The sequence below is a fragment of the Eretmochelys imbricata genome, chromosome 10 (assembly GCF_965152235.1).
Source record: "Eretmochelys imbricata isolate rEreImb1 chromosome 10, rEreImb1.hap1, whole genome shotgun sequence".
Taxonomy (NCBI): domain Eukaryota; kingdom Metazoa; phylum Chordata; order Testudines; family Cheloniidae; genus Eretmochelys; species Eretmochelys imbricata.
In genome coordinates, this window is record NC_135581.1 from 32,475,113 (window position 1) to 32,496,670 (window position 21,558).

At 46.7% G+C, this 21,558-nt stretch overlaps 2 protein-coding genes across 5 annotated transcripts in view; both read left to right on the forward strand.

Annotated features, from left to right (window-relative positions):
* The first annotated feature begins 1,210 nt into the window (after nt 1-1,210).
* INTS15 (integrator complex subunit 15) lies at nt 1,211-17,028 on the forward strand. Of its 3 annotated transcripts, none has more exons than XM_077827883.1 (7): nt 1,211-1,367; nt 3,260-3,458; nt 4,249-4,470; nt 6,467-6,632; nt 7,234-7,761; nt 12,183-12,222; nt 15,248-17,028. In XM_077827883.1, exons 2-7 carry the CDS (start codon nt 3,267-3,269, stop codon nt 15,462-15,464), a joined length of 1,365 nt encoding a protein of 454 aa, XP_077684009.1. In that variant the 5' UTR covers nt 1,211-1,367; nt 3,260-3,266; the 3' UTR covers nt 15,465-17,028. The 3 variants fall into 3 exon arrangements, with proteins under 3 accessions (XP_077684009.1, XP_077684010.1, XP_077684011.1); XM_077827884.1 differs by having other exon boundaries at nt 1,235-1,367; nt 7,234-7,815; XM_077827885.1 differs by having other exon boundaries at nt 1,246-1,383; nt 7,234-7,815.
* Nucleotides 17,029-20,228: 3,200 nt separating this feature from the next.
* The window catches only part of NAA60 (N-alpha-acetyltransferase 60, NatF catalytic subunit), a 44,779-nt gene continuing 43,449 nt past the window's right edge, over nt 20,229-21,558 (forward strand). Inside the window, exon 1 of one of the 2 annotated variants that reach the window (XM_077827743.1) lies at nt 20,229-20,361. The gene's annotated coding sequence lies outside the window, so the exon portion shown is untranslated. The remainder of the gene's footprint in view (nt 20,362-21,558) is intronic. The other variant, XM_077827742.1, reaches the window with a different exon arrangement.

The following is a 21,558-nucleotide window of genomic DNA, read 5'->3' on the forward strand; positions in this document are numbered from 1 at the left end:
ATATCTGATACAGTAAACACAGTGCTCTCATTATTATTTATTTGTCTTGTGGTCACACCTACAGGCCTCAAACCCACTGTGCTAGGAACTGTGTAAAAATATAACAAAGAGCCAGTTCCTATCCCAAAGAGCCTGCAATCCAAGCACTAATGGTGCTGTATCCTACCTTGACTAAATCCTCAAGCACCAGCTCTGAGCTGCAGGCTGTATACCACTTTTGCTACCACTGGATTTTGGGGTTGGGTGGGTGCCAGCCAATGTTCCTTCTAATTTTTGACAGGCCCAGTGCGCAAAAAATTTCTTCTGTGCAAATTTTTGTGTGTGCGGTGTTTTGCCGTGTGCATGCGGGGTTTAGGATCTGTGTGCGTGTGCACACTCGCACAGCTTAGGGGGAACAGTGGTGCCAGCCCAGACTACAGCATAAAAAGGGGCACTCCAAGGGCTTCTATAATTTAGGCTGGGCTGCGCTGGTGCCTAGGGGCCATTCCAGCAACTGAGATTAGCCAAAAGAAAAGGAGGACTTGTGGCACCTTAGAGACTAACCAATTTATTTGAGCATGAGCTTTCGTGAGCTACAGTTTGCAGCATCGCTCCAGCCACACCTCTGATGTGCTCCTGTGCTGACAAGGGGATGGCTCAGCCCTATGCCACTGGAGGAGTACACTAGCGGTATTCCCTGGGGGTTAGCTTAGTCGACTTTCATGGTGCAACGTAAAAGAACAGACCCTATGGTGCCTCAGGGTCTGCAGCTGGCTCCGGTCCCTGTGAGAGTCAGCAGGGAGCATGGCGCTGCAGTGCCCAGGGCTGGAGGTAACTTGACACACCCTGCTGCTCTGAACTCACACACACAAGGGGCACCAGCCCTTCCTAACGCCAACCTAGCACAGGGGAAATAAAGAGCAGTCTCTTACCAGCCCTCTGTGTGTCCCTCACTCACATTATAGCATGGCCCTGGCCCCCCCTCCCTGGCACCAACCCCTACACCCCTCTCCCCAGGGACACCCGCCCCACGTACCCCTTTCCCTTGGGCACCATCCCCACAGCCCTCCTCCTTCTCCCCTCCCCAGGCAATGGCCCCACAAGCCCCTCTCCCCCTGCCCACCAGCCCTACACACCCGCGGGCACGACCCCACAAACTCCTCCCCTCACCCCGCCCCTCTCGGGCGCCTCGCGCGCGCGGCCAGCAGGTGGCGCTGTGGGCGGATGGCCGCGCCCCATCCCCCTTTTTGGCCGGGCCGGGCCGCCGTGCCGCCCGCTCGCGTTGCACCGCCCTGGGCCGCGGAAGGCCTCGCCGCTTCCCCTCGCCTCAGCCCGGCCCCGCCGCGGAGGCCGCCCGGATATGCTCGCCTGAGCGGGCCCGGCAGGAGGTGCGGCCGGGAGCGGGTGCGCGCTCAGCTGGGCCCCGGACCGAGCCCCCCCAACCGCGCGGGGCCCCTGGCGCCGGGCCGGGCCTGGGGCGGCCTCGTGGCTTCCCGGGGGCTGCTAGTAGCCTCGACGGGGGAGGGGCACCTGGGGGGCCGGGGTGAGGAGGGGATTTGGGGGCAGGGGACGGAGAGAGGATGGGGGAGGGGCACCTGGGGGGCCGGGGTGAGGAGGGGATTTGGGGGCAGGGGACGGAGAGAGGATGGGGGAGGGGCACCTGGAGGGCCGGGGTGAGGAGGGGATTTGGGGGCAGGGGACGGAGAGAGGATGGGGGAGGGGCACCTGGGGGGCCGGGGTGAGGAGGGGATTTGAGGGCAGGGGACGGAGAGAGGATGGGGGAGGGGCACCTGGGGGGCCGGGGTGAGGAGGGGATTTGGGGGCAGGGGACGGAGAGAGGATGGGGGAGGGGCACCTGGGGGGCCGGGGTGAGGAGGGGATTTGGGGGCAGGGGACGGAGAGAGGATGGGGAGGGGCACCTGGGGGGCCGGGGTGAGGAGGGGATTTGGGGGCAGGGGACAGAGAGAGGATGGGGGAGGCGGCTGGGGTGAGGAGGGGATTTGGGGGCAGGGGATGGTGAGAGAATGGGGATGGGGCACCTGGGGGCTGGGATGAGGAGGGGGTTTGGGGGCAGGGGATACATGTGGGGAGGGGATTTGGGAGGCCTGGGGATAGGGAGGGGGCACCTGCGGGAGTGGGGAACAGCAGGTTTCGTGCCTGTTCTCCTTGCATGTGGGTGCATCACACATCCAACACCTGGACCTGTAACTGCCCAGCGAGCACAACATGGCTCTACCTTGTCTTAGCCTCCTACCCCACAGCTGGAGAGACAGTGCTGTGCTTGGCACCCCAGCAAACGACCTGAAGCAGTGGCACAGAAAGATTACAGGGGTTTTGTTGCGATTGGCCCTGACAATGGAGTGGGGGCTATGCCAGGACTTTCTGCAGTATCTGAGTTTTCATTTACCAGCAAGGTCCCTAGCCCTTGCAGTTACCCAGAAAACCTTCCAAACAGGGCTTGTGTGTAAGTGGCACTCTGATGTCATCTTGATGCTGCAGACAGGACTCCTGCCCTGGCCTGCTCCTGGGAGGTTTGCAGAAGCTAACATGACTGGTCAGTTTCATGGTGGCTGTCTAGAACTTTGTAGCAGTGAAACTCAAGAACCCGGTATATTTAATTCCAAAGCAGTTTGGGAAAGCGCTGAGCTGCAGAAAGAGCTCTGGAGCCACTGGTCTTGGTCTTGTCCCCCACACGCAGAGGCTTCAGGCTGCTAGGTGTCTGGTAAATTTTTCAAGTGGAACCACTGCTGCAGATATACATAGGGTGACATTTTTGTGCTGCCCTAGGTTAGTTTTAGAATGAAGCATGTTTTCTCATCCCATTTCCACAAATTGGCTATATTTGAGGCACATAAACGTCTGTGTGCTGCCTCTGTGCTGTGATCCTGTCTTTGTGACAGCGGTACAGCAGCTCATTCCACATCCTTCAGGGGTTGCTCGTTGTTTTCTCAAGAGTCCCAAGCATATTTAGGAGCCAGTGCCATTAATGCTTTCAGTATGAGAAATGCATTTGTGTTTCTTGGCTTTACTTGTTTGCTTAAAAGTAGGGTGAGGTATGGGCCAAAGAAAACAAAAACCAAGGGCTTTTTGGGAAAGAGTGACAGACCCCTGTCGTCTTAAGTCCTGATTGTTCCTGCTCAAGAGTCCCTACATGCAGATTCAAGAGAACTGCTGCATAAAAAAGCAGAAGCCTCTCATTTCCTTGCGGCAGAAGAACTTAGACAGATGCTGTTGTTGATATTGAGGTTTACTCATCACTTTTTTGTCTCTTTTCTTGCAGGAGCACAATGAGTGACATTCGTCATTCCCTGCTCCGCCGGGATGCCCTGAGTGCTGCCAAAGAAGTGCTGTATCACTTGGACATCTACTTCAGCAGTCAGCTCCAAAATGCACCTCTTCCCATTGTGGACAAAGGCCCAATTGAGTTGCTGGAAGAGTTCATATTTCAGGTTCCCAAAGAGCGCAACTCCCAGCCTAAAGTAGGTAACAGGTCCAATGAGCAAAAATAAACTGCATTTGAATTGGCTGATAATGTCTTGATGATGATGTACTTATAATCTAGGCCCTGTTCCTGTAATCAAATCTACACAGCTGGAATCTTGTATCTCTGTAGAGCCCCACTGATTAAATTGGGGCTACATGTAGGTGCAAGTGTCCAGCCATGTAGATCTGGGTGCAGGATCAGGGCCTAGAAAGATAATAGGCACTGGAAGAACCAGGAAAAGGAGTCACTTTTAGACCTTTTTTTGTATTTTTGGTTTAGTTTCATTTGAGAGTTCTTTTGGGTCCCTCTATAGACTTTATCCTTTGCCTTGACAGCAAGCTCCATGCCGTTACCCTGCAAATAATATGATTAATAAACTTTCTAGCTTGATAAGTAAATGTAGTGTTTGTCTCGGAACTAAGCATGTGCACACTGTACCAGAGAGGAGGCAAGAACTGAAAGATAAGTCAGGCTACACGTGTGATAGGCTAGGAAGTCTGGGAGGCTAGAATTTCTGCTACTGCTCAGAAGCCCTCAAGACCCTCAGACTCGCTGCTGTTTGATCTTTCAACCAAGGAATTTATATGGTCCCTGAAATTGCTGGTCAGTGTGTGTACCCTATTCTAGAGGCAGTTCATGGAGAAGTATGGCCAGGCTTGCCCACGAGCAGGAGATTGAAGTGTGATGGGGAAGGGAGAAAGAGGCATATTTTCATAATGCTTCCTTCTGTTTCTGGACATGCTGCATTGGGATTTACTCTGTTATTTTCTGGCTTTGTTTTTTAGAGGTTGAATTCTCTTCAGGAGCTTCAACTCCTTGAGATCATGTGCAGTTATTTCCAAGAGCAAACCAAGGATTCAGTCCGGCAGATCATTTTCTCAGCCCTTTTCAGCCCTCAAGGAAACAAAGCAGATGATGGCAGGATGGTCTTGCTAGGAAAATTGGTTTCCATGGCGGTAGCTGTGTGCAGAGTTCCTGTTCTGGAATGTGCTGCATCGTGGCTGCAGGTAAAGCTGGTGCATGGATAGGACAGTCCCTAAGAGCTGAGTAGGTGAACATGGTGTGCAAGTGGGTGAACTGAAGAAAAGGGGCTGTGTAGTGGCCAAAGCAACGCAGGTTTAGGACTGAGAGGTGGGCTCTAGAATTCAGTTCACAGAACTCGCAGTGCAACAGTTGTGGACCCTCCACTTGCAGCTTAGGAAAGTTGACAGGGCAGTGCAGCGAGGGAAATTCTCCCTACTGAGGTCTGTGCAGGGCATAACTTTACGGCTCTCCAAGCCTCTCGAACTCTCATGCCCCTGCTCCTGTGGATCTCTTAATGTTTGCCGTAGGGGAGCCCCACCCTGATGTGCCTCCTAAGGTCCACAGGTATGAGCTTTCATTCCTTCACCCTTCAGGAGATGTGCAGAAGCAGGCTGTTCTGCAGACAGGGGGATGGGAGGGGTGGAGAAGGGCAGCAGAGGGGAATCCCCCCACTTCCCTAAAGTCTTCAGTGTAACTGTTTCTCCATATAGGTCTCCTGAAGGCTGCAGGAATAGGAAGGGGTATAATGTGGGTGGCAGGAGACTTTGAGGGGGTCGCTTATTGTGGTGTACTGCCTCCTTCAGACCACTTAAGTACATAAAGGTTTCCATGTTAAAAACTTGATGCTTAAAAAACACATTGCAGGGATGGTGCTGGCCTGATGAACTGGCCTCATATTTCTCACATGTCTCCCACTCAGTCATTTTCCTGAGAACTTTAGGCAGGGGAGCCCTGATCCTGATACCCTCCAGAAATCCCTGGGAGCGTGGCTTTCTTCCTCTGGGCGATGGTGGTCTTCAGAATCAAGTGTCAAGTAAGGGACTATAGTTAAGAGGACTTGGACAGCAGTGGACAGAGGACATTGCTATCCTCAGTTCATAAAAGTAGAACACTTTCATGTGAAGAGCAAAGGTTAGTGTGGTGATGAAACATCACGCTCTGTATCAGATACATGTAACTTTGGCCAGTTGTAGAAATTCTTGCAAAGGTTTTTACTATTCAATTACTGACTTGTGCCCTAGATCTTAAATATTTTTTGTCTGGGAATGGTCAGTTTACAGATCGGTCTTTCATACAGTAATGAATGAGAAAACATTTTTAGAAAATAGGGAAGCATAATAGTTGAAATAAAAAAACTGGCAGGGGGACATGGGTAGGTGTAGTGTCTGAAACACCTTTTAAATCATGTTTGACTAGAATAGATAGTAGATTTCAGGTTGATGGTGTTTCTTTAATATTGGGGTATTTTTTTTTGCACAGAATTATTATAGTCTACTCCAGTAAAGCTAAAAAGTGGCTGATAGATGGGTTTGTAATAGATGACAGTTATGGTAAAAAATGATGGTCTTGTTCCAAAGTGGTATTTGTATCCATTTTAATGAAGTTACCCTCCCTCCAGATGATAATTAGTAAGACTCTTTCTTCTTTGCAGAATAATTCTCACTTGGGATCTGATAAGCTCATGAACCCATTGTACTGAGGGCGAGCCACAGCCATCAGAAGCTAAAGCTGAGGCGCCTGATCTTTGTGTTTTACATAAATCAACCAAAACTTAAAAGTTAGCAAAAAGATGTAGTAACAGCCAACTGATAGTTTCATGTAACAGAGCCTTAGGACTGGTCTACACTGGAGGGGGGAATCAACCTAAGATACATCGACTTCAGCTACGCTATTCTCACAGCTGAAGTTGCCTATCTTAGGTCGACTTACCTCGCTTCCTCACGGTGCGGGGTCGACTGTGCTTCCGCCTCTCACTGTGCTGGAGTACAGGAGTCGATGGCAGAGCGATCGGGGATCAATTTACGCTAGACGCGATAAATTGATCCCCGATAGATCGAGCACAACCTGCCGATCAGGCAGGTAGTGTAGACATACCCTTAGTGAAAAACTCTGTATCTCCCCATGGGCTGGGCTCTGCAGAATTTCTTACATCCTGGTTTGACGTACTTGTCACCACTTGGTACTGCAAATCTCTTTCAGCGAACACCTGCAATCTACTCTGTGAGGTTAGCCCGTGCCTTAGTGGATGACTACTGCTGTTTGGTGCCAGGTTCCATTCAGACATTGAAACAAATATTCAGCGCCAGTCCTCGCTTCTGCTGCCAGTTCATAACGTCGGTTACCGCGCTCTATGACCTTTCTTCAGGTAAACTGCAAAAAGGCAGCATTCTCTTCTCGAAACAAATGCTGCAGTGCCCTTTGACTGTTATGGGCATGTTTGTGTTCTCAGCTACCTATTGGCATTTTAATGGCACTCGGCACCATAGCTTTGCTAGACACGGTGCCGGATGCAGCACCTATCCTTTGGTGTGTGTGGGAAGCTGAGAAGTACAACACAGTGGTGAGTGACCTCAGTCCAGATTGTAATAGACAACTGTCCATGTAACGATTGGTCCTGTTGTTGACGGTCCTGACCAAGGGCAAGGAACGAAGGGGTCTTCTCAAACTAGGTTCAGATGTGGCTACAAAGCCAGTGAAGGGACTAGATCTGGTGGTAATTTGGCTCAGGCTTCCTGGAGTGAGGGTATCTTACTGTGGCATTCTGAAGGTGAGAGAGCCGGGATTTAGGAGGCAATAAAAATAGAATTGCAGTAGTTGGGACAGAAAGAGCGTGATGCATGAATAAAGATTTTAGCAGAGGCTGGGCTCAGACTTACAGATGAAGCATAGGGGAGGAGAATGAAATTGCTGTCCCTATGCCAGAGGAGGGGACTTGCTGAGCAGTGTCTCATATTTTTTATTTTCAGATGATCTCATTCCCCCTTCAGACTTGCTCGAGATGGTTGTCTCCTGGATCTTTGAGGACCCCCGTTTGATACTCATCACTTTTTTAAACACTCCTATTGCAGCCAACCTGCCAATAGGATTTTTAGAGCTCACCCCCCTCACTGGACTGATCCGCTGGTGTGTGAAGGCCCCGTTGGCTTACAAAAGGAAAAAGAAGGCCTCTCTCTCAAATGGTCACCTAACCAATAAAATCGCCAAGGACTCAGCCGCTGGAGCTGACAAAGACTGCCACCTGCTGTATTCCAAACTACATCTAAGCGTCCTACAGGTTCTCATGATGCTTCAGGGGCACTTAACAGAGAAGAACCTATATGGCCGACTGGGTCTAGTGCCCTTTGACCACGTGGTTCCACTTGTTGAGGAAATTAACAGACTGTCTGATGAACTCAATCCACTCAATGCTTCCAAAGAGATTGAACTGGCTCTAGACAGATTGGCTCAGGCTCTGCAGGTGGCCATGGCATCAGGAGCATTGCTGTGCACTAGAGGTATGTCGCTGAAAGCAGCTGGTGAAGAGCCTGGCATGAAATCACTTTTCTCTGGTATGTGGGTAGGCTGTCTCTGGGTGAGGGAGGGATAATACATGGGTAAATGCATTAACAGACGAAATATTCTATAAGTCTTAGGAAATAAGAGATTGTTAGAGCTACAAGTTGGGTGTAGCAAACAGCTCAGGACAGAGAGTAAGAAAGGAAAGACCACTGATGAAAATAAGAGCTATGGACTATCAAGAAAGATTGTTGCTTTGGGGATTTGGGAGGGAATCTTCTGTTCATACTCCCACCATTGCTGCCAGGCTGTGTTGATGGTTTGTAGTTTGTTTTTTGACATGGGAGTATGTTTGTCCTCTTCTGGGCCCATAAACAGAGCCTGAATGGTACAGTTGACATCAAAACACTCCAAAGATGATGGGTCTGTGGCCTGCTTTAGGTCCTGCACAGTTAGATAATTATGGTTCCAGATTCATGTCTTTAAACCCTGTGTCCTAAACTGGTTTAAAACTGTTGAATTAAAAAATTAGAGTGTAGCCATCCATTGTACATCCTTGCAGCATAGGTTAGAGAAGGATGCAGGCTATGATTCTCCTTTGAAGAATGATACAGTGAAAATTAAAGTGACAAGGTGAGTGAGGTAATATCTTTTATTGGTGCGAGAGACAAGCATTCAAGCTATATAGGGCTTTTCTTTGGGTCTGGAAAAAGGAGTCGGAGTGTCACAGCTAAATACAAGGTGGAACAGATTGTTTAGCATAAGTAGTTAACATATTTCAATATGTGCAGTGGTGTTGTAGCTGTATTGATCCCAGGATATTAGAGAGCTTACACGGAGCTCTTCTTCAGGTCAGAAGGAGAGCTCTGTGTAAGTTCGAAAGAGTGTATCTCAGATCAACAGAAGTTGGTCCAATAAAAGATATTACCTCACCCACCTTGTGTCTCATGTATTTCAAGGGACTGTTCAAGGTGAAGTAGCCCGTTAGCACCCCTACAGTCACAAGGGGGAGAGGCTGGAGTGGAAGGTTTAGGTGGGTTACAGATTGAATGTATGGCTCATAACAACAGTATGTCATTTTATGGGGAGGGGATGGCTGTGCGTGTGTAAATTTTGCCCCAATAACTCCAGGGTAAACTTTCCCTTTTAAAAATGTGTGCTAGTCCTTCCAACACCCTGGAATGTGAAAGTCAATCCAGGTTCTTGTGGGCACGTGAATCACATATAATAAAGATGCTGCCCTGAGTTATATTGTACAGCCCATGCTTTCAAAGGGGCTGTAGTGGTGTTAACTGAGGCAGAGTTTTGCACTGCAATTAGAAGTTAGTTAACAATTCTAATTCATGAGCCAGAGTAGAATCCAGTTTGCTATTTGGCCGGTATATTGGTTCTGCGGTTTTAAAGGAAGTCAAATCTTACTTTGCCATATCTGACTCTGCGTACAGGGAGACGGGTTTTTGTGACATTTCAGAGTAGGAAAAAAACAGTTTGTGGCTCTGTGGATGGGGCCCATATGACTGAAAAGAACTACTGGTTTGCTCCCACCACAATCTCTGGCAGGACCACCGTTCTCTAAAGGAGCTCTGAAGGAGCTCTGGGGAAGGACACATTTTCAGTGGTTTAAAAGGAAATGGCATTCTGTTTGTTCAACTCGATGGTTTCTCTGCACTGGATGAGGGCCCCTGAACTAGAGCATAGGGTATAAACATGACATGGAGAATAGTCCAGGTGGTGGTTTTATCTGAAACGTTTTTGAAGCCTACATTTCTAGTCTTTTTCATCATGAGAGAAACAAGATTTGTTTGGGTGGAGGGTTTTTATGTTCCCTAGCCTGTAATTTTTAGTACTTTTTGCACAAGATGGTAAACTTGTTTCATTAGCTAAGCATTAGGATCATTATAAATCTGAGGCCTGTTGAGGAATCTTGGTGAATTTATTAAAGGACACCAACTTGAAAATCCAGTCAATGTCTAAAAGCTGTATTAAAAGTGGGGCAGGTGTAATACCTGGAACTAAAGTCCCCCTACCAATTTGTGTGGCCCAAAAATGTCTGAAAGACCCACACAAACGAAAAGTAAAAGCGGCTGGTCAAGTGATTCAACCCGAACGAAGGGTCAGCCAATCATACCATTTTCTCAGAGCAATATAACAGAACATCTGCTAACAAAACACCAGAAATCTAACCAACCTTCCCCTGCTCAGGGCTTCTCACCCAGACCCAGAGGTTCAGAGACCAGTCTTTTTTCCTAGACAGGTGTTCCCTGAGGCACCTGTGTGAACCTGAATCAACTCCTCTCCACACCTGCTACGCTGACTGTACTCAGTATTAAGTGCACAAAGCCAACTATAAATCAGGTTTTTCTCTAAGATTTTAGTTCTAGTAATCTTAGGTCTGTTTTGTAATAGTAGCAAGCCAAAACGTGAGGCTTTTTTTTTTTAAAAGTTGTTCCTTTAAACTTATTTCCTAACTACTTACTTGGCCCATCTTGTTGGGGGATTGCTGTACTAGAAGAGGAAGGGAATTCAGTATAAATACCGGCTAATCACATTTTTGGGCATTCAGTTTTCTATAGAATTGGGAGGAATTTGTTTAAACCAGCATTAAAAGGACCTCACAACTGCATGTTCTTTAGAGTAGGATTCTTGTTAAATTGGTTGGAAACTGTTTTCCCCAATAGAGCCAGTGTCCCAAATTCCATTACCAGAGTCTCTTAACACAAATCTGAAAATACCTCTTGAGGAGCGTTTCACCTCCAAGCCTGCTCGGCAGGGTGCAGCTTTCCTTGGTGGGTAAATAAAGCAGTGCACAGAGGAATGGGGCATATAAAGATACAAACCGTGCCAGGACTGGTGTCCTACTCCCCAAGTAGCAATTGGGGAAGAGGAAGGAAGGAGCAGCACACTTGTTTGTCAATAACAAACTTTGATACGACAACATAAAGTTCAGTTATAATTACAAAAACCAGTTAGAAAGGGCTGCAAGCAGAGTTCTGCTACAACAGTGGGGAAAAAGCAGAGGCGGGTGCCTTACGAAATGTAAGTTCCAATTTACATTGGGCAGTGATATTTCTGGTATTGCCTACATCTTGGCTGCCTGTTTCCCATGACTGTTGTTGGAATCCTTTGAGAGTACAACTAACCAATTTGTAGCCTTTGATACTGGGGATTTTGGAGATCTGCTCTTCCTTCTTGCCTGAACCATTCCCAAACATGTTTCTTCTACCTCAGCATGACCTGAAGCAGTCTAATACTTGATAAGGAGGTACTTTGAATCTCCATTCCTTGTCTTGTTTTGCTCAAGATGGAGTATTGCATGATGGGACATGTAGTCTTCAGGCTTCCTATTTTTAACTCTACTTCTTGTTAAAGATGAGATGACCATAGCAGTCTTCCCTTATATCAGTGGTTCCCAAACTTCAACAGCACATGAACCCCTTTCATTAAATTGTGAAATCTTGTGAACCCCCTCCTAAAAATGAATATTTCTAGGGATTTAAGATTAAATTTCCTCCACACTCCGTGGGAGTCCTGCTGCTGGACCCCATTGGCCGCCCCGGTCAACTGAGCTCCACTGAGCTTGGGCTGCAGGTCCTGCTGACCTCCGGGGCTCAGGCTGCCAACCCCAACTACCCGGCCCCACTCTGCCTAGGGCTTGGGCTGTCAGCCCCGCACGGAGTGCTGAGGTTTGGGCTGCCAGCTCCCCCACTGACGGGGGCAGGGTTCGGGCTGCCAGCCTCAACTGCCCGGCCCCGCTCTTCCTGGGGCTTGGGCTGCCAGCCCCGCGCGGAGCGCTGGGGTTCTGGCTGTTGACTTCCCTGCTGATGGGGGCAGGGCTCGGACTGCCAGCCCCAACTGCCCTGCTCCGCTCTCCCTGAGGCTCGGGCTGTCTGCCCTGCAACCGGGTCCCACCTGCTGCCTCCAATGCCTGGGGTCCTCTGGCCACCATGAGTGAAATTTTTCTGGCGAACCCCCTGTAACGTTCGGCGAACCCCCAGGGGTTTGCGAACCGCAATTTGGGAACCACTGCCTTATATGAATTGGGTGCTGCTCCCCTGGCTCTAGTTGAGTTGCCAGTGTGGCTGCCCCAGTTGGGCAAAGTTCTGTCTGTTTAATCCGCTGAGAATTTCGTGCTAGGGTTTGTCTGCCTTGCAACAGATGTGAATTTCTGTCCATTTAACTTAATATAAGGCAAGTGAGAGAATGCTCAACTGCAGATGGATGATGTGCGAAATAGTTTGTGATATAAAAGTTATAGGGAAATGTTCTCTATACATATCTTACGCATGAAAGGATGAAATTTTGGGTCTCTACTAATCCATTTTATGAAATCTGACTAAAACTTCCCAGAATGAAGAGTAGAGGGGAAAAATCTTTTATTTTGCTTTATCCACACTCTGTTTTCTATCCTCTTGAATTTCAGATGACTTGAGAACAGTGTGCGCTCGGCTACCACACAACAAGTAAGGGACCTTTCTAAACTTGTATTTATTTTAATGCATATTTCAAGGCATTTCCTAGATGTTTGTTGAGGCAGACATCTGCCCTGAAGAGCTTATAATGTAAGTGTGCTTTTTTGGAAGGTGTGCTTTAGTCAAACACAAGTTTTGGGGATCAATACAGGAGCAACTGGGTGAAATTTCACAGATGTATAGATTCCAAGGCCAGAAGGAACTTGTGATCATGTATAACACAGGCCAGAGAGCTACCTCCAAAATAATTCTTAGAGCATATATTTTAGAAAAACATCCAATCTTGATCTAAAAATGGTCAGGGATGGAGAATCCGCCATGACCCTTGGTAAATTGTTCCAATGTTGAATTATCCTCACTGTGAAAAATTTAACATCTTGTTTCCAGACTAAACTTGCTAGCTTCAACTTCCAGCCACTGGTTTGTGTTATACCTTTCTCTGCTACATTGAAGAGCCCTTTATTAAATATGTTTCCCATGTAGGTACTTATAAATTGTGACAAGTCATCCCTTAACCTTCTCTTTGTTAAGCTAAATAGACAGACTCCAGGAGTTCAAACACTAAGTAGGGCATATTTTTCCTAATCCTTTAATCATTCTCATGGCTCTCCTCTGAACCCTCTCCAATTTAACATCCTTCTTGCATTTGCGAGCACCAGAACTGGACGCAGTATTCCAGCAGCAGTCACACCAGTGCTAAATACAGAAGTAAATTAACCTCCCTACTACTGGAGAGTCCCCTCTTTATGCATCCCAGGATGGCATCAGCTCTTTTGGCCACAGTGTCACAATGGTAGCTCATATTCAGCTGATTATCCATCACGGCCCCTAATCTCTTTGAATCACTACTTGGCAGGATAGAGTCCCCCATCCTGTAAGTATGGCCTACATTCTTTTGTTCTGAGATGTATGTATTTACATTTAGCTGTATAAAAATGCATATAGTTTGCTTGTGCCCAGTTTACCAAGCAATGTAGATTGTGCTGAATCACTAGCCTATCCTCTTTGTTACTTACCACTCCCCAAATTTTTGGGTCATCTGCAAATGGGTTACTAGCGATGAGTTTGTTTTCTTCCAGGTCATTGATAGAAATGTTAAGTAGAGTAGGGTCAAGATCCCATTCCTGCAGGGGCCCACTGGAAACACACCTGCTTGATGATGATACCCTGTTTACAATTACATTTTGAGACCTATCAGTGAGCCAATTTTTCATCCATTTAATATGTGCCATATTAATTTTATAGTCTAGCTTTTTAATCAAAATGTTGTGTGGTATCAAGTCAAATGCCTTAGAGAAGTCTACGTATATTAGATTAACACCATTCTCAACCAAATTTATAATCTCATTAAAAAAAAGATACCAAATTAGTTTGACAGAATCTATTTTCCATGAACACATTTTGATTTGTATTAATTACATTACTCTCCTTTATTCTTTGTTAATTGAATACTGTATCAGCTGCTCCATTATCTTGCCCAGGATACAAGTCCAGCTGTCAGGCCTATAATTACCTGGGTCATCCCATTTACCCTTTATAATTAGTACAACATGAGCTTTCTTCCAGTCGTCTGGAACTTCCTCAGTGCTTCAAGACTTACTGAAAATCAACACTAATGGTCCAGCGAGCTCGTCAGGATGCTCTTTTAAACTCTTGGATGCAAGTTAACTGGACCTGTTTATTTACAAATGTCTAACTTTACTAGTTTTTGTTTAACATCCTCCAGAGACTAGTGGAATGGAGTGTTACCACCATATGATGAGATTGTATCACCTATTTTTCCCCAAATACAGAACAGAAATATTTATTGAAGCCTTTAGCATTTTCTGCATTATTATTAATTCTATCATTTCCATCTAGTAATGGACCAATACCATTTTCAGGATTGTTTTTGTTCCTAATACATGTTTTGAAAACTCTTCATTGACCTTGACCCTGCAGGCCACAGATTTCTCCCTGTGTCCCGTTGCTAGCTGCCTTCATGTCCCCTATAAACCAGCATGGCCTTTTTCCTCAGTTGTGGAATTATGGTCTTTTTGGGAATCTTAAATCAGTAAATTCTTAAATGGTTCCCAACTATAATTCAAGATAGTTTGACTTCTGGTATACAGGAGGTCATATTAAATGATCTAATCGTTCCTTGTGGCCTTAAAATCTGTACAAATCCCCAAGCCAGGCAGACCCCATTAAAGTCAGTGAGACTCCTCCTTGGTCCACCCAGTTTGCAGGATAAGAGCCTGGATTAAGACAAATAGACAAACAAGACTGTGAAAGTGAAATGCAATTTTGAAAAATTACCTCTGCCCCATCCCTAATTCCCACCTATTATACTTAGACTCCATGCTTAACCATGCTATTTTTTGTTTGTTGTTGTAACCATTATTAGCCAAAATATTAAAACCTGAGTCTCTAAAGGTAGGCTTTGATATCTGAAAATCAGGCCATTTCTGTTTGGGTTTCTAAGTGTGGATTTAGCTTAACTTTAGGCACCTGGGGTTGAAAATGTTGGCCTTAACATTTGCCTATTTTTAAAAAATTAACCCTTGCTGATTTTGGGTATTTAACCCTAGCTTATATAAATCATTGACAGTCTTGCTCCTTTTTATCATCCCTCTGAAACCTGAGCCCTCTCCCTCTCTCCTGCAGCCTGGCCATAGAGCCTCACAGAGCATTGCCCTTTGGAGAGATGGTAACCAGAGCCCCCTCTTTCTTGACAAACCAGCTGTTCAACAGGATTACTGAAAATACTTAACTCTGTTGATTGTCATGGACAGTGGTCCTTTGAGAAATATCACTGTGCATGTACCTTGCACCATACACATCAGTCTGCAGGATGTCATAAGCATAATGCCACCATCTCTCCCTAAGGCACTTTCCAGTGTTTGTTGCTACGCATTGGCAGGGGCTTTTTAGTGACTCTTCTTGTCATGGAGCAGGACTTCTGCCAAACTGCTCCTTGTTCGGACAATTTATTATTGGAGTAATACTTACATCTATCTGGATCTTCTTTTCGCAGCCTACTCCAGCTGGTGATTTCAGGTCCAGTGCAACAACCAACCCATGCTGCTTTGCCACCAGGATTTTATCCTCATATCCACACCCCTCCGCTGGGCTATCCTGCACATGCAGCACACCCTGCGTTGCCTGCACATCCAGCTCATCCAGCACTCCCAGCCCATCCTGTGCAGACATTTATACCAGGCATGACTTTCCCATACAGGCCTATTCGCTAAAGAACCTAACTGAAACTGTACAATGTGCACACATTTTTCCCTGACTGGGGAAGCCTTACAGAGGAAACCAAACATTTATGGAACCATATTTTCCTCTTTAATATTGTGTTGTGTGAGTTTCTTCAGGAGTAGGGGAGAAGCAGATGCTAGGCTGCTCTAGCCCTAAACATGGACAATTTCTTATTAATCCATATTTATGGATGAGAGACAAAAACAAGCCCTCTGGAATGTATGGGTTTTTTTAATATCAACTCTAACTCCTCTAATGAGCAGTACCACTGTATTTCTTGATCTGGTGTTTCTCACATGTACACGTGTCTGACTCTGTAGGGAGACCATCTACTTTCTTGCTCCTTCTCATTTGTGAGGGACAGAGAGAAAACCATACCAAGACTTGCAAGTTAGTCCCTTGCCCCTGTTCTTTCTCTTTGTAAACATTTGTATCCATTGTATATTTTTGGCACTGCGAATGCTTGCTTCTGAAGTGCAAGGTGTAGGGGAGGGTAGCACTTCCTTTGAGAGGAAACCACTAAAGAAAAGAGTGAGAAGGGATCGCTTGCCTCACTGTTATCTCTCAAATGGTGTTCAGCAAATCCAATTTTTTTTAGCCCTCTGCTAGGAAGGAACTTACTTCCTTTGCAATTGCAACCTCCTTGTGTTTTTTTGGTAGGCCTCTGGAATATCCTTTTCACATGTTCAAATGAACAAATTTGTGAAATGTAGAGATCAAATCTGGTATCACTAACTAATGCTGGTTGGCAAAAACGGATCAACAGCTTACTGCAACAAATTAGTTACTGATGTTTACCAGTTTAACCTTTTACTGCAATTAATTTGCAGCCACACAAAAAATACATACTGATATTGTTCCAGAGAAGTACCAGTACCACAGGCTTTTAATTAGAAATGGTGTACTCTGTGGAAAAGTGTTCTAGTCAAGATAATACGTTTGTCTTCTGTATCACTGTAGTGAAATACATAATGTATCCCCACTCAGAATTGGGTAGTTTTCTAGCACAGTGAAATTCTCTAAGCCCCTTTCATTTGCTTTAGAAGGAAGCAAGGGCATCCTTTTTCTAGGAGTCAATCACTTTATTTCTTTATACATATTTCAGATGTCATGTGTGGCAATAATAGTTATCCAATTACACACTAAAATCAAAGGACAAAGAGATGGAAGCTGGGGCTTGGCACTTGTAATTCACTCAATAAATTACAACTGGAGAGTAATCCTGATGTTTGTCTACTTCTCTTTCCCTGGAAAGATAAAATTAATCACTTGGTAGAAGCTGCAACAAGATGAAAAGGTCCTGAAGCTAAGAACTACTGAGCATAAAGGAGTATGAAAAGATATTTATCAATACACATTGTACCATATCTCCTTTAAAAGATTACTTGAAAGGGGGAAGTAGAGGTGGTGATAACCTTGATGTGTAACACCCATGTTTATTTTGTTTTTACCTGTAGTTAATTGATTTTAAATTGTCTGCAGCCTGTTTTCCAAAATTTGTGCTCAAGGATGGGACTCCATTTTTTTTTTAAATTAAAACTCTTGGATTTCTTTCTTGTTTTGTATCTCTGACCTATTTCAGACACTCAAATTAAAAACCTTACTTTAGACGTTTCCTATCATCATCCCTTTGAAGGATTATAGTTTCAAATCAGATGGTGTCAGCAGACAATTAACCTACCAAATGAATGGGGACTTTTGTTATGGTGGAGGGACCATTAACCTCTACCTCCTGATGATTTGGGTTTGAGAAAGGGTGTCCTGGATATGCATAGCATGATGATGCATATCTGGATTCCATGCTGCTGTCAACTGGTTCTAGAAGGAATTTAAATACTCTCGTTCAGCAGTTTTTAACAAGGGGCCTGGAGTCCCCTGGGAGGGCATGAACAGGTTTATGGGGGGGCTATCAAAATAAACCAGAGAGCGGGGCCAGTATTAGACTCATTGGGGCCCAGGGCAGAAAGCTAAAGTCCAAGCCTGGGACTGAAGCCAAAGACCGAGCAAGTTAGCTTCATGGGGGCCCACCATGGTGTGAGTCTCTGGGCAATTGCCCTGCTTGCTACCACCTAAGGCCAGCCCTGGCTATTAATCTACTGTATTTGCCAAAAACCAGTTGTTGTGGCACATGTTGGCTGTGGAATTCTTATAGCATGGTGGGGGGGACTCAGAAAGAAAACCGGTTGAGAGCCCCTGCTCTTGTTCCTATGTTAAGCCGGTTGGCATGTCATTTACACATCTCTGATGTCAGTGAAGTTTGTAGTAATTTTGATTATGGTATTCAACCAGTGTAGAATGTCCCATGATGCTCTCTCCATTCAAAACCAAAATGTGCGTGATGGATTCTTGCTGTGTATTGGGGACCATTCTGGCCACTGGCTGAACTTTAAAAGGCAAAGTTTACTGTAGACTGAGTAGAATAGTGAGAGCAGCCACTGTTGCATCAAACTGCATCTGGCACAGGAAGGGCTTACATGATCTTCTGTTTATCATGTAGTGATCTGCACAGTTCTTAGAAAAGCTAGCAAGATAGCTTACAGCAGCAGTGCTCAGTTTATGCATGGTGACCCTTTCGTCATTAGCAGTTGTCCATAGTCATCTGCCCATTTGCTCACTCGTAACAAGATCCTGTCATTTGTCCCATACACCTCTGCACTAATTGCCATTGAGCCACCTTTGAAGCACTATGGCTCCTGGAGCAGAGGCTTATGGGGTGCAAGGGGCTTGTAAAAGGGTCTCTATTTACGTTAAAATGCATTAACTTATCTCACTGCAAAAGTTTGTGTATGTCAGCTTTGTGATTGTAATAAATTCTTCCAAGGTACATTTACAAAGTTCCAATGACACAGCTCTTTCATCAGAGAAATTCTGTCAGGCTGTGTTTTCCCAGTGCGTGGGCACAGAATCATAGACTTTAAGGTCAGAAGGGACCATTATGATCATCTAGTCTGACCTCCTGCACAACACAGGCCACAGAATCTCACCCACTCACTCCTGTAACAAACCCCTAATAGTTTGAGCTATTGAAGTCCTCAAATCATGGTCTAAAGACTTGAAGATGCAGAGAATCCTCCAGCAAGTGACCACGCCCTACTCTGCAGAGGAAGGCAATCTGCCCTGGAGGAAAATTCCTTCCTGACCCCAAATATGGCTATCAGCTAAACCCTGAGCATGTGGGTAAGCCTCACCAGCCAGACACCCAGGAAAGAATTCTCTGCAGTAACTCGGATCCCACCCCATCTAACATCCCATCGGGCATATTTACTGCTAATAGCTGAAGATCAGTTAATTGCCAAAATTAGGCTAGCCCATCATACCATCTCCTCCATAAACTTATCGAGATTAGTCTTGAAGCTAGATATGTCTTTTGCGCCTACTGCTCCCCTTGGAAGGCGGTTCTAGAACTTCACTCCTCTGATGGTTAGAAACCTTTGCCTAATTTCAAGTCTAAATTTCCTGATGGCCAGTTTATATCCATTTGTTCTTGTGTCCATGTTGGTACTGAGTTTAAATAATTCCTCTCCCCCCCTGGTATTTCTCCCTCGGATATATTTATAGAGAGCTATCATATCTCCCCTCAGCCTTCTTTTGGTTAGGCTAAACAAGCCAAGTTCTTTGAGTCTCCTTTCATAAGACAGGTTTTCCATTCCTTGGATCATCCTAGTAGCCCTTTTCTGTACCTGTTCCAGTTTGAATTCATCCTTCTTAACCATGGGAGACCAGAACTGCACAAAATATTCCAGATGAGGTCTCACCAGTGCTTTGTATAACAGTACTAACACCTCCTTATCTCGACTGGAAATACCTCACCTGATGCATCCCAAGACCGCATTAGCTTTTTTCACGGCCATATCACATTGATGGCTCATGGTTATCCTGTGATCAACCAATATTCTGAGGTCCTGCTCCTCCTCTGTTACTTCGAAATGATGCATCCCCAGTTTATTACAAAAATTCTTGTTATTAATCCCTAAATGCATGACCTTGCACTTCTCACTATTAAATTTCATCCTGTTCCTATTACTCCAGTTTACAAGGTCATCCAGATCTTCCGGAGGCATGAAGGGGAGATGTTCATCTTAAAAGTCTCCATGAATGCATGATTTTGTCTCTGGACCTAGAGAGAAATCTGAATTATGCATGAACTACATTAAAGTGTTTTGTATCAAAGGGGTAGCTGTGTTAGTCTGTATCCACAGAAACAACGAGGAGTGTGGTGGGACCTTAAAGACTAACAGATTTATTTGGGCTTAAGCTTTCTGTGGGTAAAAAACACCCCCTGGAGCACTGCAAGGTTCAGTGCTTTAAAGTGCCAGGGTGGACAGTGCACCAGCACTGCTAGCTAGTCCCCTCCTGGAGGTGCTTTAACGGGCAGTGCTTTAATGTTGCTCCTGGAGATGTGCCCAGCAGGGGGCGCTGCTGCCCAGGGCCAACTCCCCAGCGAAGCCTCTGGCAGCTGGGGTGGGGGGAGGGGAAGCAGTCGCAGACACTGCTCAGGTCGGCCGCGCCCCAGGGACAGGCGCAGAGCCTTGAGGCTAGTGCTGTAGCGGGACGGCCGCGGGTCTACAGCTGCCTCTCACCGGCGGGGCGCTCACAGCACGGGCGGCCCCCCGCCGCTCTGCGCTCCGGCCGCTGCCAACCCCCGAGAATCAGCTGGTGCGCATGCGCGAACAGTTCCGGCAACGACGGCGATCCGGGTGTCACGTGGGGCCGGGGAGCCTATGGGGCGGCGGCTTGCTGCGGGGTCGCCGGGAGTCGGTGTCTGGGCCTGTGGCGCCTGCTGGTTCCTCAGGGGCGGCCCCGCAGCCTCCGCCGGCCCGGAATGTGCTGAGCGACGCCGCCGCCGCGTTCCCGTAGCAGGCCGAGGCAGCCGCCGCCTCGCCCGAGGTGAGTGACGGGGGCTGGAGCCCCGGCCGCTGGTGCCGCTCGGCCCGGCCCCGCCTGACGGAGGGACCTGCCTCAGCGAGCCTGAGGTGCGGAGCCCCCGACCCGCCCCGGGAGTCGCTGCCCGGCCTCGAGTCCGTGCTCCCGCCGAACTGCTGCGCCGGGCCCGGGGAGCGCCTTGAGCCAGCCGCAGCCGGGCGTCCCTCGCCGCTCACACCCCTTCACCCTGCGGGGCAAGGAGCGGCGCGGCCCGGAGCGCCGGGGACTCCGGGCCCCGCTTCCGAGCGCGTAAGGGTTTGTCTGCAGGCGGAGCTCCCCCTGACCGACCTCGCGTCTTCTGGTGCCTTGCTCGGGGAGAGTCCCTCAGGAGTGACGCCAGGTGGACACGCGCCCTTAGTTTTGGTTCCAGATGTTTCTCTTGGGCTGTGGGAAGAGGTAAAGGAGGTGATTTCCGAATTCTCTGCCATGACACAGTCCCAAGTCTTCAGTGCCAGCGCTGGGATATCTGGATTCCCTGTAGAGACCACTGTCAGGCAGCTCTGTTCGTCTTGTTTTTATCAAATCTGTGGTTTGATGTGGAGAATTCAAAGATCACACACTTCTTGGAATTCATTTCCTCCTTTCATCTCACCATTTCATGGAAATTATTGTTGTAATTTGTAAGCTTTTTTTGGCAGTATTAACTAGCCTAGTTTAATTGGGACACTTGTTGCTGTGATACAAGTATCTAGAGTTAATGGAAAGATTTGGGTCAGGTCTTTAGTGGTTTGAGATGTAATCCCAACTTGGTCACTGAGTCACTAGGTAGCCCTGTGCAAATTACTTATGGCCCAATTTTCAGAGGTGCTGAACACTTGCAGCTCCTGTTGACTGCAGTGGTCCAGTTCCTTAGAAAATCAAGCTAATTTCTGTGTGCCTTGCCTCATTTGTAAACTTGGTAGTAATACTACTTCCCTGCTCTAGAGGGATGTGTTTACTTAATGTTTGTGATAGTGGATATGTGTGGAGAGTTTTTTTTTTTTTTACTTACTATGGTTCAGTTTCATAATTGTTTAACTATCTGATATGAGTGTGACAACTTAAATTCTCATTGTCTAATATAAACTTTAGTGTGAGAAATAGAAAAGATCTATAAATCAAGTTTAAAGGGAATTACACCTTGGGCATGGCTACACTTGAAACTTCAAAGCGCTGCCGCGG

Excerpts from the sequence above, each read along its gene's own strand:
- INTS15 (XM_077827884.1), top strand. The coding sequence starts at position 3,267 with ATGAGTGACATTCGTCATTCCCTGCTCCGCCGGGATGCCCTGAGTGCT. Across the intron at positions 3,459-4,248 it reads AGCGCAACTCCCAGCCTAAA|AGGTTGAATTCTCTTCAGGA; the intron begins GTAGGTAACAGG and ends TTTGTTTTTTAG. Across the intron at positions 7,816-12,182 it reads CATGAAATCACTTTTCTCTG|ATGACTTGAGAACAGTGTGC; the intron begins GTATGTGGGTAG and ends CTTGAATTTCAG.